The 12,990-nt window shown below is 43.1% G+C and overlaps 1 protein-coding gene across 2 annotated transcripts in view; it reads left to right on the top strand.

Annotated features, from left to right (window-relative positions):
- NCKAP1 (NCK associated protein 1) overlaps positions 1 to 5,059 on the top strand; it is a gene marked incomplete at its 5' end in the record, with an annotated part of 57,702 nt that extends 52,643 nt beyond the window's left edge. For both annotated transcript variants that reach the window (XM_084264302.1, XM_084264303.1), the window contains 3 exons: positions 1,020 to 1,129; positions 3,355 to 3,444; positions 3,982 to 5,059. In XM_084264302.1, coding sequence (XP_084120428.1) covers positions 1,020 to 1,129; positions 3,355 to 3,444; positions 3,982 to 4,098 — 317 coding nt within the window. In that variant the 3' untranslated portion in view covers positions 4,099 to 5,059. The remainder of the gene's footprint in view (positions 1 to 1,019; positions 1,130 to 3,354; positions 3,445 to 3,981) is intronic.
- Between the last annotated feature and the right edge of the window lie 7,931 nt (positions 5,060 to 12,990).

The following is a 12,990-nucleotide window of genomic DNA, read 5'->3' as shown; positions in this document are numbered from 1 at the left end:
GACCTACTAGTCAGCATATTCATAGATCCTCTGGGTGGGGAAGCAAAGAGTGAGGTGAGAAAATGTTCACATTGTGCCAAGTTATTGAGGGTATTAGAGGAGTGAAGTGCTGCAGGTAGATGTTGTGGCACTGAATAAATGGGGCAATAAAATGACAGGTGAAATTAATTTTAAGTAAGAATAGTGATACACTGGGAAGAAAATAATTTCTCCTGTGAAGTGATGGGGTGTCGCTGACCTTGCTCTTCAGGCAAGATCTCAAAGTTGTGATAAATGACTGAAGAAATGAGCTCAGTGCTTGGCAATGATCAAAAAGAATAGTTAAGAATCCTTAGCGTTTGCATGTTGGAATGTTTGCCAGTGCTTTCAAAGACTGCCTCCTTTTTATATGCTAGCACTGTCCCAGGATATTTACCCAGGTGTCTATTAGTTTTGGTTTAAAGTGTTAGATTTGACTTAATTTGCTCAGAAGAGAGGTCAGGCTTACTGAGGAGCACTACTTCTGCTCTCTTGGAAAATTGGTGTCATTTAATCACCTCCCAGGTGAACTTTAGGCATGGTATAATGTACAGCAGTTAGCAATTTGACACTTTTGTTCTTGAGTAGATCCCTTGGGTGGATGTTGTCTGGGCATGATGACTTGTCCAGAGGGCAGAAGACCAGGCAGATAGTTTGAAAAAGTCCTGCTTGCATGTGTCTCTTTAGCCTCGTCAAGTGGGAATATGCTCAAGTCTTGTAGAAACCAAATAGACCTCCAGTATATTCTCTTTATTTCTAAAAGTTGCCAGGATCTTTCTCAGGTTGTTGTGCCTGTTACAGTGTTCAGAAGGGAGATCTGTACTTGTGGTGGCTTTGCTGATACTCAGCTCAGTGTGAAAGAGAGCTTTGCTCCTCTTATGTGACATGCTAGAAGTTTATCTTGTATTACGACAGGTCTCTCTGCTCTTCGGTGATGTTTTCCAAAGAATCCTGTCATTTTCAGAGATGATGCTGAGGTACTTTGTGTGTTTTTATTCAAGGGCATTGCAACAACATTCACTGCTTGGCAAAAGCTATCAACCAGATTGCTGCAGCTTTGTTTACCATCCACAAGGGAAGCATTGAAGACCGTCTTAAAGAATTTCTGGCCGTAAGTATAACTTCATTTCTAGAGCTAGCATCTCTAAAAAGAGGGGAACTCTCACCCCCTGATGCCCCTTAATCTTCCACAGTGCCGCCATGAAATAACCAATGTGTATGTTATTGCAAGAGATACCTTTACAGTGACCACCAGCCAGAGTAATCTTACTCACTGGGGCATGCTATAAAGATTCAGAGCAGTATGGATGAGTATTGATGAACCAATGTTTATTCCAATAGCAATATTGCTTTATAATGCTTGTGATGTTACTTAAGTGTTTTCCTGTTGTTATAGATTGCAGAGGAACTGAAGTTACTGTATAACGTGGTGTTGATTTTGATTAGGAGAAATTTGGGTGTGGGGAAGTTACTTTCTAGAAATAGGTTAAAATTCATGTCTTGACAAGAAAAATTCTGGTTGACTTCAGGAAATATTTTCAAATTCAGGTAGAAAGTGCAGTATTAATTTGGGACGCAATGCAGTTGATTTCATGTAACTCTGAGTTTGGTGGGCAACAGAGAAAATCTGATTGTTAATACGAGTCTATATGTAGATTAAGAGTAGTCCTTTAGCACTAGTCAGCTGCACATGGTGTTGGAAAGTAGCTAGTACATCAGTACAAATGTCTTCCCTTCACCCCCCCCCAGTATAATCCTTAGTATTTTAGCACATACCCCTGACTGGAAAAATAAATGTGCAATGCATATAAAGTCAGGGCTCTGTCTAGCAGGCTTCTCCCGCGATAACGTTGGACTCTTCAGTTTATCTTTTCAAAGAAGGTAACTCCAGAGTGGCTTTTGAGTTATGCCTTTTGACATGCCTGCCCTTCTTAAGCAGCAACTGTCTGATAGCACTGTGTTGAAGGAATATTTGGGAAGAGGAATTTTTATGCTTCAGAGTAGGTTGAAGATCAAAGCTGCTGAAATCCTTAGTGATGCTTAGGGAAAAAAAATCTAAAGCCCTTAGGGGGTGGTGATGCATTTTAAATACATCTTGGTGTGCAGCTCAAGCAGAAATAGAATTTTTAAAGTGGCTTTTAACTAGCCAGTATTTGAAGGGAAGTTTAAAGGTTCAAGTGGCATTTTTACTTAAATTTCTAAAAATTAATACTGGTTTTGAGTGATAATTTTTGCTCTTTGCCCTTGAAATATAAAAAAATATCTTCCCTCCCGTCCTGACTTATTTTAGGTATCTTAGACATGTATGGGAGTGGGATAATAGGAACTTTCCGTAACTGGAAGCCCGCAGGAACATTTTTTTCTTCTTTTTGGGGGTTTTTTTTTTTTTTCTTCCTTAAAAGGATCCTTCACTTCTGGAAGTTCATCGCATTTTGTAAAACAGAAAAAAAACCCCTTTGGTCATTGACCTTGTCTAATGCAACTGCTGGCTGTAAAAGATGAAAGAGAAATGGTTGTGTCAAGTTGCGTGCGCTTGACAAGTGAAGGAAGCCAGTGTGGCTTCATGTGATAAAAACACTTTCGGTATGAGGTTTGCGTTCTTCCAGTGTTTACGAACTGGTTTCAGACCACTGCTTTTACTGCCCAGACCATGACTTGATGGCTCAGACGTTTTGTTAATCTTTCTTTTCGAACACCTTTTATGTATCACTTGCTGTTAGCCCGAAAGAAAAACATTTCTTAAGAAGAAAAAGTATTGCTGGGGATCTACTTTCCTGACAGAGTTAAATACAGGAAAAAAACCTTACTGGGTTATTTAATACTGAGTACGTGCAAAAGTTACTTTGAAGTTTATGCGCATTCACTTCATAATGCAAATGGATTAATGACAGAATTTGTTCAAGAGGAATCTTGGTTTGGATATTAAAGTTAACATTTGAAGTTAAAGTCCCTTACCAGTAAACGTGTGCTTTAGGCAGATGCCATTGCTTGGTGTGAGGGTGCAAGCGAAGTGAGACCTTGATCCCATGGAAGTTCTGTCACGAATTTCAGTAGACTTTATAATGGCCAACTGACGACTGCAACCAAAAGTTCTTTGCAATAAATTAATTTATTTAGTGTGGGGAAGCAGTGCATACTGCTAGAAAGAAACAACAGTGGCTCACTGAGACCAAAGCCCAGCAATGGTTCATGTGTTCAGGATTCCGTACTTAGCTCTGTAGTGCACCGCAGTGTCTGACTCCTTCAGCAGGGTTTTGTGTGTGTGCACAGCAGAACAGCACAAGCCAATCGATGCTTTGCTTTACTTACTGCTTTCAAATACTCGTTTTCCTGTAGCTTGCATCGTCTAGTCTACTGAAGATCGGGCAGGAGACGGACAAAACTACTACAAGGAACAGAGAATCTGTTTACTTACTACTAGACATGGTAAGTTTTCATCTATCTCACGTGCTACTAACTTAGGGAATAAGCTCCACCTTGCATCACTCAGGGGGATCTTGGGTGTCACCTTATGTGTGGTGGCTCATCAGTTCTAATGCCAGAAATAAATTCTTTTCATTTATACGCACTTTTTTCACCATTGCCCTTTGTTGCAGAACATTGTGTCACATTGTTCAGATCTCATCTGTTGATAGTGCAGTACATGCCATATTAAAATGAAATTTCACGTTAGAGAAGTGCAGTTCAGAGTGTGTAGGGGGGAATGCCCTCTGCTCAGAGGTTTTCCTTTAGTGTTACATATCTCTTGGGAGTGGCTGTTTGTAGGGAAAGCTAAATGCCTGGCTTTGAGAAGCAGTGAGTTCATACCAGAGTGCTTCTCCCCAGCATTTAAACTTCATGTTACTTCTTTTTGTTACAAAATATGTCATGGTGGTGCAGACCAGAAGTACCTCCGTGGAACAGATTAGCTCTGCGGGCCGTAGTAGGTGTTCTGCAAAACCTGGTGTTTCTGGTGTTTTTCAGATTGTGCAGGAGTCTCCGTTCCTGACAATGGATCTTTTGGAGTCTTGCTTCCCTTATGTCTTGCTGAGAAATGCGTACCATGCTGTCTACAAACAAAGTGTCACATCCTCTGCCTAAGTATCTACTTACTGGAGATAAGACATAGCACGCATCTATGTGGCCTCAGTTTTATCTGTAAACTGTGGAGCTATTTTACTTCATGGCCTGATGAACAGTTTTGTGGATTATAAACTTTTTCCATAAAGTTGTATTTCTGATCAGTGGTTTCTTAATATGGTTGTACTACAATATAAGCTTGGTTGATTTTAGGTTGCACATTCATGGAAAAAATATTTTTCTCTCATTTCTTCCTTTTTTTAAATTTTATTTTTTACTTTAGAGCCTCAGTTATGTTTAAATGATACTACTTCAGCTATATGTTTTTGATATTGATCATGCAAAACAAAAATTGCTTGTTTATTTCCCAGAAGAAAAATGTATTTAGTGATTATTTTAGATAGTGTAGCTTTCATCTGTGTGTAAATTATTTCATATAGGGAGAGTTATAATCTTGTACCTATTGTTCTTATTGAAAACAAATATTGGATGTGCATTTCTGTGAAGTAATTACAGCATTTCTAGTTTTATTTTGAAACATTCACCAATCTACGTACTCTGACACTATCTAACATTAAAAAAACCAATGTTATAGGACTGCTTATCCTTCCGACAGCGATCCTCTCCCAATACTCTTAAACAACAGCAAGTGGTGTTGTTTGTATAAAGCATAGTGGAAATTTTTTTTAAACTAACTTCTGTGGTGCCCTGTTGGCATTAACACTACCATTGTACCCTGCTGTATAATAAACATTCTTACACATTTATCACATGTTGATAAAATGTTAGCCCTTAACCACTTTTTATATGTTTTAAATTTTTGAAATTCAAGTGTACCTTCCATAACATACAATAAACACTAGACTGTATTATCTGTAGGTGAATTATTTTTAATATAAATGTTATCCTAGTATTTTAAGCTTAAACTGTGCTGTTGTGCATTGATTTACATCTCACAGTTCATTAAATATCAATCCTTAGAGCTTTTATGTGAAGACTTCATTTAATCCTTCACCTTTTGGCTTCTGCGATAGTGAATCTTGTAAAAAAAAAAAAAAGTTGGAAGAAGGAATTAAAAACAATGTAAAAAGTGTCAGTTTAGTGCCATTATCCTTTAAATCTTCAGTTTACATCACACAGCCAGGAAAGTATTTATATAGCACATAGCGTTGCCAGTTGTACCTGCAGAAAGAGGTGTATTGTTAAAGTATAGAACTTGAAATAATCCCAGAACAGGAGAGTGTTTCTAAAACCATAACATCAGACATTACTGAGACAGATACATAATGGGACTCTTTTTTTTTTTTTTCCTTCCCAGCCGTGCAAATTGGCAGGCGGGATCACATTGGCTCATTGAGCCTGAAAGCTGACCAGATGGTTGTGCTCTTTAATCCACAGCGTATAAAGGCTATGTGTTCCTTAACAGGCTCCGGACATTGTATGGAGCCCCTGTTCTCCCTGCAACTTATGTGCATGCTGGTAACTTTTTCTATTATGAAAGAGCTGTTGTGTGCTCAGTTACAATAGCTTCCTCTGTCCAGGGGGAAGAAGTACTGGAATAAAATTGTCTTAAGGAAGTAAGACAGTACATCTATATTTTTCCTAATTATGTGTTTTACACTACAACTGTGGAACTGTTTTTAAACGGGGAGTTTAGTGCTGAAAGGAGAAAGTCTGTTCATGGAGAAGTTAGGGTGAGCGCCAGATGCAGGAGTTCGGTTCTGTAATACTTCTACTCAATGTCTTGACATGAAGGTTTTGATTGTAATGTAGCCTTTTCTGGCAAAGCAATGGACTTGCTCTTGAGAAACTCAAGTTTAAGAAATAACATATTTCGTGTCTTTAATCCGTTTTGGTTTTTTAAGTACAAAGTGATTATGTTTGGTCATTTACCTCAGGTCCCTGTCAGCTTTCTGCTGCCTGAGGCATTACTGAACTAAGCCTAGAGAATAGGTGATCTCTGACAACCGGATAACGAGAGCAGGATCTCTGAGAAGCTGCCTCTGATGCAGCGGGTTTGGGTTTAGTGGGGAACCCTTTAGACTAGGTAGATTCTGGGGGAGCCCTTACCTGAGTGTGCTGTGCTGTCTGGTACACACACACCTGAGCTGGTGCCTTTTTAATCACCCTTCCTGCCAGAGCTCAGAGCCCAAGTACAGGGAAATTGGGGAAGAATTAAGCAGACTCATCCCTGTATTGCTTGGTTAGATTTGGGGGAGTGGGTTGGCTGGAGGTGGGAGGGTGTCCTTGCTTTGTCCGTACTTGTGTTTGTTACTGCTGGTTTTGGCTGCGCAAAGCGCTGCAGGGCTCAGTCTGCCTGGGGAAGGCAGAGCACAGCACACAAGGCATCCTGTGTCCGCGTGCTGCACAGACTGTAGTGAGCCTGTAAGGGAGTTTCTTGGAAGAAGGTAAGAAGGAATCCTTCCTCTGGAGCTGGCAACACTGTGTCTGCAGCTTAGTAGGCTCAACTGTTGACACCATATATTAAGTCATTTCAGGTGGCTGTTTGTGTGTTTCTCCAAGTGTTTAATTCCCGGAGCATGAAGCACAAGGCAACCAAGCTGGTCCCATAGGGAGTCAGCTTGGATCAAGTGTCAAATTCGTGCAGGAGGGCTCCACTTCATGTGAGAGAGAGAGCATGGAAGAAGAATGTCCTGTTGCTGCCCAGAAAGCTATTGGTTTAAACTTAAAAATGGTGTCCATTAGGACAGAAGTTTACCACTGACAGTAATGGCTACTGCTAAACCTTTTTAGCTCCAGCAATTCGTCTTCTAGATAGGAAAAGGAATTGGTAACCAAACTGACACTTGGCCTATACTAGTTCTGATATGCTGGAGAATGGCATCCCCCAGGAAGTGTTGAAATGAAGCCAGTGATTTGAGGGAAGATATGAGCCTTCTTCAGCAGGTCAGCGTGGGCTTGTAAGACGTCAGAGCTTACTCATTCCAGATTGACAAATTCGCAACCACAGGTCAATACACCCTGCCTCTGAAGTGTTGTGGTGCCAGAAGTTTCTCTGGTCCTGGGATTCAGTGCTGTGATTCTGTGAACTCACAGTTACTTCCCTGTAACATGGAACTGCTGTGAGTACGGGTAAGCCTGAACTAAGGCTGCAACGTTGTTAGGGGAATCCAAAGCTGAACGGAACACGAAGCTAGGTTTGTAGGTGTAGCCAGTTATGCTGTTAAATCAATAAAAGAGGCTGTTAATCATAGGCTTCTCACTGTTTTTATGTTCAAATTCAAGCATCTTTTAACACCGTAATACAATTTGGATACTATAGAAGTAATTTATCATGTTCACTACTAAGCTAGGCTGATAAATTAAGGACAAATGCAGGGAAACTGCTTTCATTTCCATCCTTGCAGCTCGCCCTGGAACACTGGCATGGTTTAAGTACACTTTTGAAATCGTTTTCATGATGAGGTTAAGTCTTCCCCTGAAATGGCAGAATTTTTTGTTTTTTACTTGAATTGAGGGCTATGCTTTTGCTATTTGTCATGTTGTAAAGTTTGTAAATATTTGTACTAACACGTAATGACATCAAAACAGCCCCCTGACCTGTGTCCAAAGCCTTATCTACTTTGCTATTAGTCACACTGTTTCTAGTGCTACTGGGTCAAAACGACCTGCTCCCTGAATGAAGTGTCAGCCTCCCTTACACAATTTGGTACTAGAGCACCTTGGTATGAGAATCAAAAGCATATGTTGGGCTTAGCATGAAGCGAGGGGGTTTGAGTCGCTGCTGGCGTACGCTTTCAGGCTGTCGCTGTGTTGGGGATAACGGCAGTCTCAGAAAGTGCCTCCTCACATGTAATCTGTGCCTGTGTGAGCACAGATGTAAGCTGCAGAACTACTACAGCTCGATGTCCAAACCCCAGATGATGGGAAATCCAGTTCATAGTCTATTAACAACATAATTTCAGGTCTTTGTCAGTACTCCCTTCAGGTTGCAGCTGGAAAATGGGGAAGGTGGCGTGGCCAGTTACCTGCATGCTCTCTGCTCCCTACCCTGGTCCTTAGCCTTTGAGCTTGGCTAAATTTGAGGTCAGTGCGATGGGTGGCCAGCTCAGAGACCAGAAGACTTGCGTTTGGCAAGAGCGGCATCATAAGTACAAACCAAATTGCAATCTGTTTAATGGTAGCAAGGACACAGTGGCAACAAGGGAACCATTCCTTGCATAGGCACACAAAGGGAAGAGAACTAAGACTAGTAAATTAATGTGCTGCTGGTTGTGATGGTATGGCAGAGTGAAAAGATGAAGTAAGAGGGGAGTTTAAAGTGGTGATCACAGAGAGATCAGCCAAGTCAGGAAAGATGTTCTGCAGTTCCTGAGTCCATTTTGCAGACGTTCTGCAGTTTCCTGAGTCTTTGACGTTTCAGGGATTAAATCTAGATTGTGTCTCTCAGACTTCGGAATCACATTTTAAAATTTCAATCTCTCTTCCACTCTGTACGTGAAGCAGACTGCTCCAGCACTGGGATCCTTTGTGAAAAAGGATGCTTGAAAGTGGAGGCATCTTGGTTTGAGCAGGTGTTTGTCAGCACAAAGTCAGCAGGATGGGATAGGAGCATCTCTTGCGCCTGTTACAGTGAAATGCCAAAGGTGGTCTGTGCAATTTGGGCTTAGTTCCACTGACATCTTTTAAAGTGGAAGATGTCAGGAACAATGTATAGTGTTAGAGTGAGACAAGGTAAGTGAAGGAGTTCATCTTGGCTGCTTACTGTTTTGGATACCAAAGCACTTCAGGGGGCCCGAAAGCAGCTGAGAAAACGGGCTGAGCCTGTGACATTTCAGAAGTAACTTTATCAGGGAAATAATTTGCACGGCTGTTTCCTAATGATTTTTGTTTCAAACACCGAGGAAATACGGAAACTTTTATCTAGAAAAAGCTCAGAGGGGACCTGCAGCAACGAGACACTAACACGCACTCAAATTTAATCATGGAGCACTGCTTGTCTGCCAGCTAACCTGGGGTGTTGCAGGCACCAGCTGGAAGTGCCCACAGCCGGTTGCAAAGGGGTGTGTGGAGTTGCAGTTTGGTTTTACGTATGTGCCTCCAGCCAGTGGGAATGGACATCGTCCCGGGGGCTCTGCTGGCCGTGCTGATGCTTGGCATAGTTGCAGTAGGTATCGGATGTCTTTTAGGACGGATCCTGGTGCATTTTGAACATGCATCACCTTGGAGCTGCTCCAAATCCCCCGTTACCTGCAGAAGATCCGAGCGGCAAAAGCAGAGGGTGCGTAGCACTGTCATAATTTTGCAGGTAGATGATGGGGATGGATGACAGCAGCAGCAAGGCCGCAGCCTCTGGCATAACCTCAAGGTGCCTGGGCCTTCTAGGTCTACGTGCTGTTAAGCACTTGGTGACCCTCGCATGAAGGGGAGAATGAAATTGGAGCCAGTGATCACCCCCCAAAGACCGTTGTAAACCCCCCATATAACCATGCTATTTGAATTTCGGGGGACGGGGCCTTGCCGGTTTGCAGACGCGCTGGAGCCGATGAGATGCAGAGCAGGCGAAACTCCTGCTGTCGTCTTCCTGAGGAAAGATGCCGATGGAGAAAAAAAAAATCCAGAGGTATTGGGAAATAGCTTTTCCTAAACTTGTAATGACTCCAGTATGGGGACTCGTAGCCCTGCCAACAGAGGACGGGACAGGCTCATGGCGTGTTTAATTAGCCCTTAGCGAGTAAAACAAATGAGCTTTTCCAAGTCACAAACCACTGATGGTGTCTTATTCCTGTCCCCTTGAACTGGCAAATACTTGTGTGTGTGTTTGTGAGCTGCACTGCTTAAAAAGGGTTTGAGTTTCCAATTTTAGGAAGTGGGTCTGCGGCTTAGGGGAGAGGAAAAGAGCTGCATTGTTGTCCGAACAGTCTATAAATGTGAGGGGGGGGAAGTATCAGACCAAACCAGCCTAGCCTGCAAAGAGCTTGTTGGGAGGTGAGTTTTATGGACCTTGTGAAAGTGAGACTCAGGAGGGACAGCGGAATGGCCATGCTTTATAAAAACTATAAATATTTCCTGGAAAACCGCCACTGGCCTTTTCTCTGGGTATTAGTTGAGCCTGGAAGTTTGCTGAGAAGCAAAGCGGCTCTGAAACACTTAGTTCTCAACACCGTCACCCCCGTAATTAAGTTTTATTGTTATTTTTTAGCGGAGGAAACATTCTTAGTATCATCAGGGAACAGCAGGACAATAAACATGTTAATCATTTCCTGGACTGATTTTTATTCTGCCACCACCAAAGTGTGTGTGGGATTAAGAGCTATGAAAGTCCTCAAGTTCCCATAATATTCCCCAAATCACTTTTTCTTAGGGGGAGGGGGAAGAGCTTTAGCATGGCCTGCTGAAAGAGCTTTTTAAATCACTGCAGGTACCGAACGCCCTGGAGTGCTGCAAAGGGATGAAAGATCCAGCAAGCAAGGAAGGGGTTCAAAGAGCCTGGGCACACGCCACAGGCTGTGGGTCATGCCCAACTTTAAAGCTTTTCAGTACATGAGAAATGGGGCAAGAGATGGAGCCATGAAGTTAAAAATCAGCACTGGGGAGCTGCTCATCTGGAAAGCGTCCCAGCCATGCACATGGAGGGGTCTGATGGAGCAGAGGCACAGTCGGGGCAGACGTGCAAGGCAGCTGGGAACCCCAGCCTGGAATAGCTGAAAACTTCTGCACACCCGACTCGGCTTCTTACAATGAGAAAGGGGTTTGCAGGGGCAGGTTTCACGGGTTTTGGTTTTCTAGAGCATCAGCTGCTTGTGGGCTCGCAGGTGTGTGAGTTAAAGCTCTCGGGGAGATGTAGCATTTCTTTCCCTAAACTTGCCTAGGTTCCCATGCAGAGCCCTTTGTGCTCCCACCTCTAACTCCTAAAGCCACAAGTAAGACACACTCAAAACAGCGCTGGCTTCTATTTACAGGTAACACTGCATCCCGGGCAGAGCACATCAATCCCACCAGGAGCAGTGGCAAGTCCCAGCATCAGGCAATACCAGGCCATTACCAACCCTGCCGTTTGCACAGGGCTTGTTTTTAGGCAGGGTGGGTTGTGATTTGGTGCCTAATACTCCTGGGTGCTACTAGGAAACCTGGGTAAGCAGGAGCAGAAGCAAACTCAGGCTGTGCAACTGGAGAGGCTGTAAATCTGAACTGGTAAATTTATGGTTTAATGAAATTAAATTCTGAGTGGTTATGGCCCTTGGGCTAGGCATCTCCAACTCTTTCTTCAGGGGCCAGACTAGAAACGCTGCGTAATGTATATGGTATTACAGAGCTTTGCGGGATTTGGTTGGGGTTTTTTTGCCTTAAATGCTCCATCTGGAGGTGATTATAACTCAGAAGGGTTCAGAGGACTCTGTCGTGTCTCTAGGATGGCCTGCAGTGGGAGGGAAGGATGCATTGTTCATTATCTCCGTGGGCATCATAACAGCATCTAGCAGCAACTGGAATCATGAACTGAATGAATGCATAGCAAACTTGGACATCTGTACATAATACTACCACAGCAGCTACTTCATATTCAGAAATTACTGAGAAATATTTCTTTAAAATAATAATAAAGCTGAATGCTGGGAGGTGGGGTAGATAAGCATCTTCCCCTGGTGCAGCAGCAGAAGCTGCCTTCAGGACACTTAATTACATTTCAATCGGTACAGTTAAGTGATTGTAGATGGTCACTCTTCATCTTTGTGCAGGGGAGCTGCTATATTAACACAGACCCAGGAGGAACAGTGGAGTTCAGTGAAAAGGGAGCTACCTCGCTCTGAAACACTGGCAAAAGCCTTCCTGGTCTGAAGTCCACAAGCCTGAATACCACTCAACTGGCTGTCCTTGGGATGGGGGGGGGGTGACGTGATCAACTCAGCTCCCTTTTGCTGTTTCTTTAATGTTTTCCCTGGTGTAAATTGATTCTGCGAATAGTTAGGCCAACATAGTCATCCTATGGCAACTGCAGTACCGTTACCCGGAGGGGGATGTTTGTGGAACTGCGGGTAAAGTCTCTGTTCCTAGAACAGCAGTCGCTTCTCACAGCTCTTGGTTGGAAGGACCTTGTGGTTCTGCCCTATCCTCCTCTGTTTTTGGTGACCAGCTTGCACAATTGCAGAAACATCTTCATATGAACTCCTCAGTGGAAATGGCCACATCCATGGTGCTACATCAGAAGCAGAGCTTCTGCTCTTTCTGTGCTTTGAGAGGTGAAAGCACTGTTCTGAACATGATCGCTGGTTTGGGGCAATCTCCTGACCAAAAAAAAACCCCCAAACTAGAGAATTACAGTGGCTGTGATATTTAGCTTACCTAATTTTTAAAGATATGGGACAATAAAAAGTTCTCTGGTGCTCCTCTTCTGTTCCGTGCGCAGAGCTGAGTGAATTTCGGACATGCTTTCCGTCTGAGAAGGTAGAAGGAGAAGGTGGAAGTTCCACTTGCTACCTTAGTTATAGGTGCACATGAGGAGTGCCAAACTGAGGGATGAGGGAAGCTGCGGGCTTCATAATTCCAGCTGAACAAGAAAGGGGAGCATTTATGTTTCTGCTGAGGTCTCCCAAGCTCAGATCCCTGGGTGTGTTTAAAAAATGGGTAGATGAGGTACTTAAGGATATGGGTTAGCATAGGAAAGGAATGGTTGGACTCGATGATCTTAAAGGTCTTTTCCAACCTTGTGATTCTGTCTTTGAAATGTGTTAGTTGGGCTCCTCAGTGCTTAAGGGCACAGGGGTATGTTTTCCTAGCCATGGTATCAATTTTACCAGGACATGGGATGCAAAGCATTGGGCGAATAGGTTTTATTCTGCTGAGACTTCAGGCAGACAGGTAATGGGAGCAGATATTAACACAACAAAAATTATTTTAGGAGGCGTGCAGACCCTGAGGGCACAGGATGGCCAATAACGGGCAGCCTACTAAACA

Source organism: Gallinula chloropus, assembly GCF_964237585.1.
Source record: "Gallinula chloropus genome assembly, chromosome: 5".
Taxonomy (NCBI): Eukaryota; Metazoa; Chordata; class Aves; order Gruiformes; family Rallidae; genus Gallinula; species Gallinula chloropus.
This window is presented reverse-complemented; position numbering and strand designations above follow the sequence as displayed.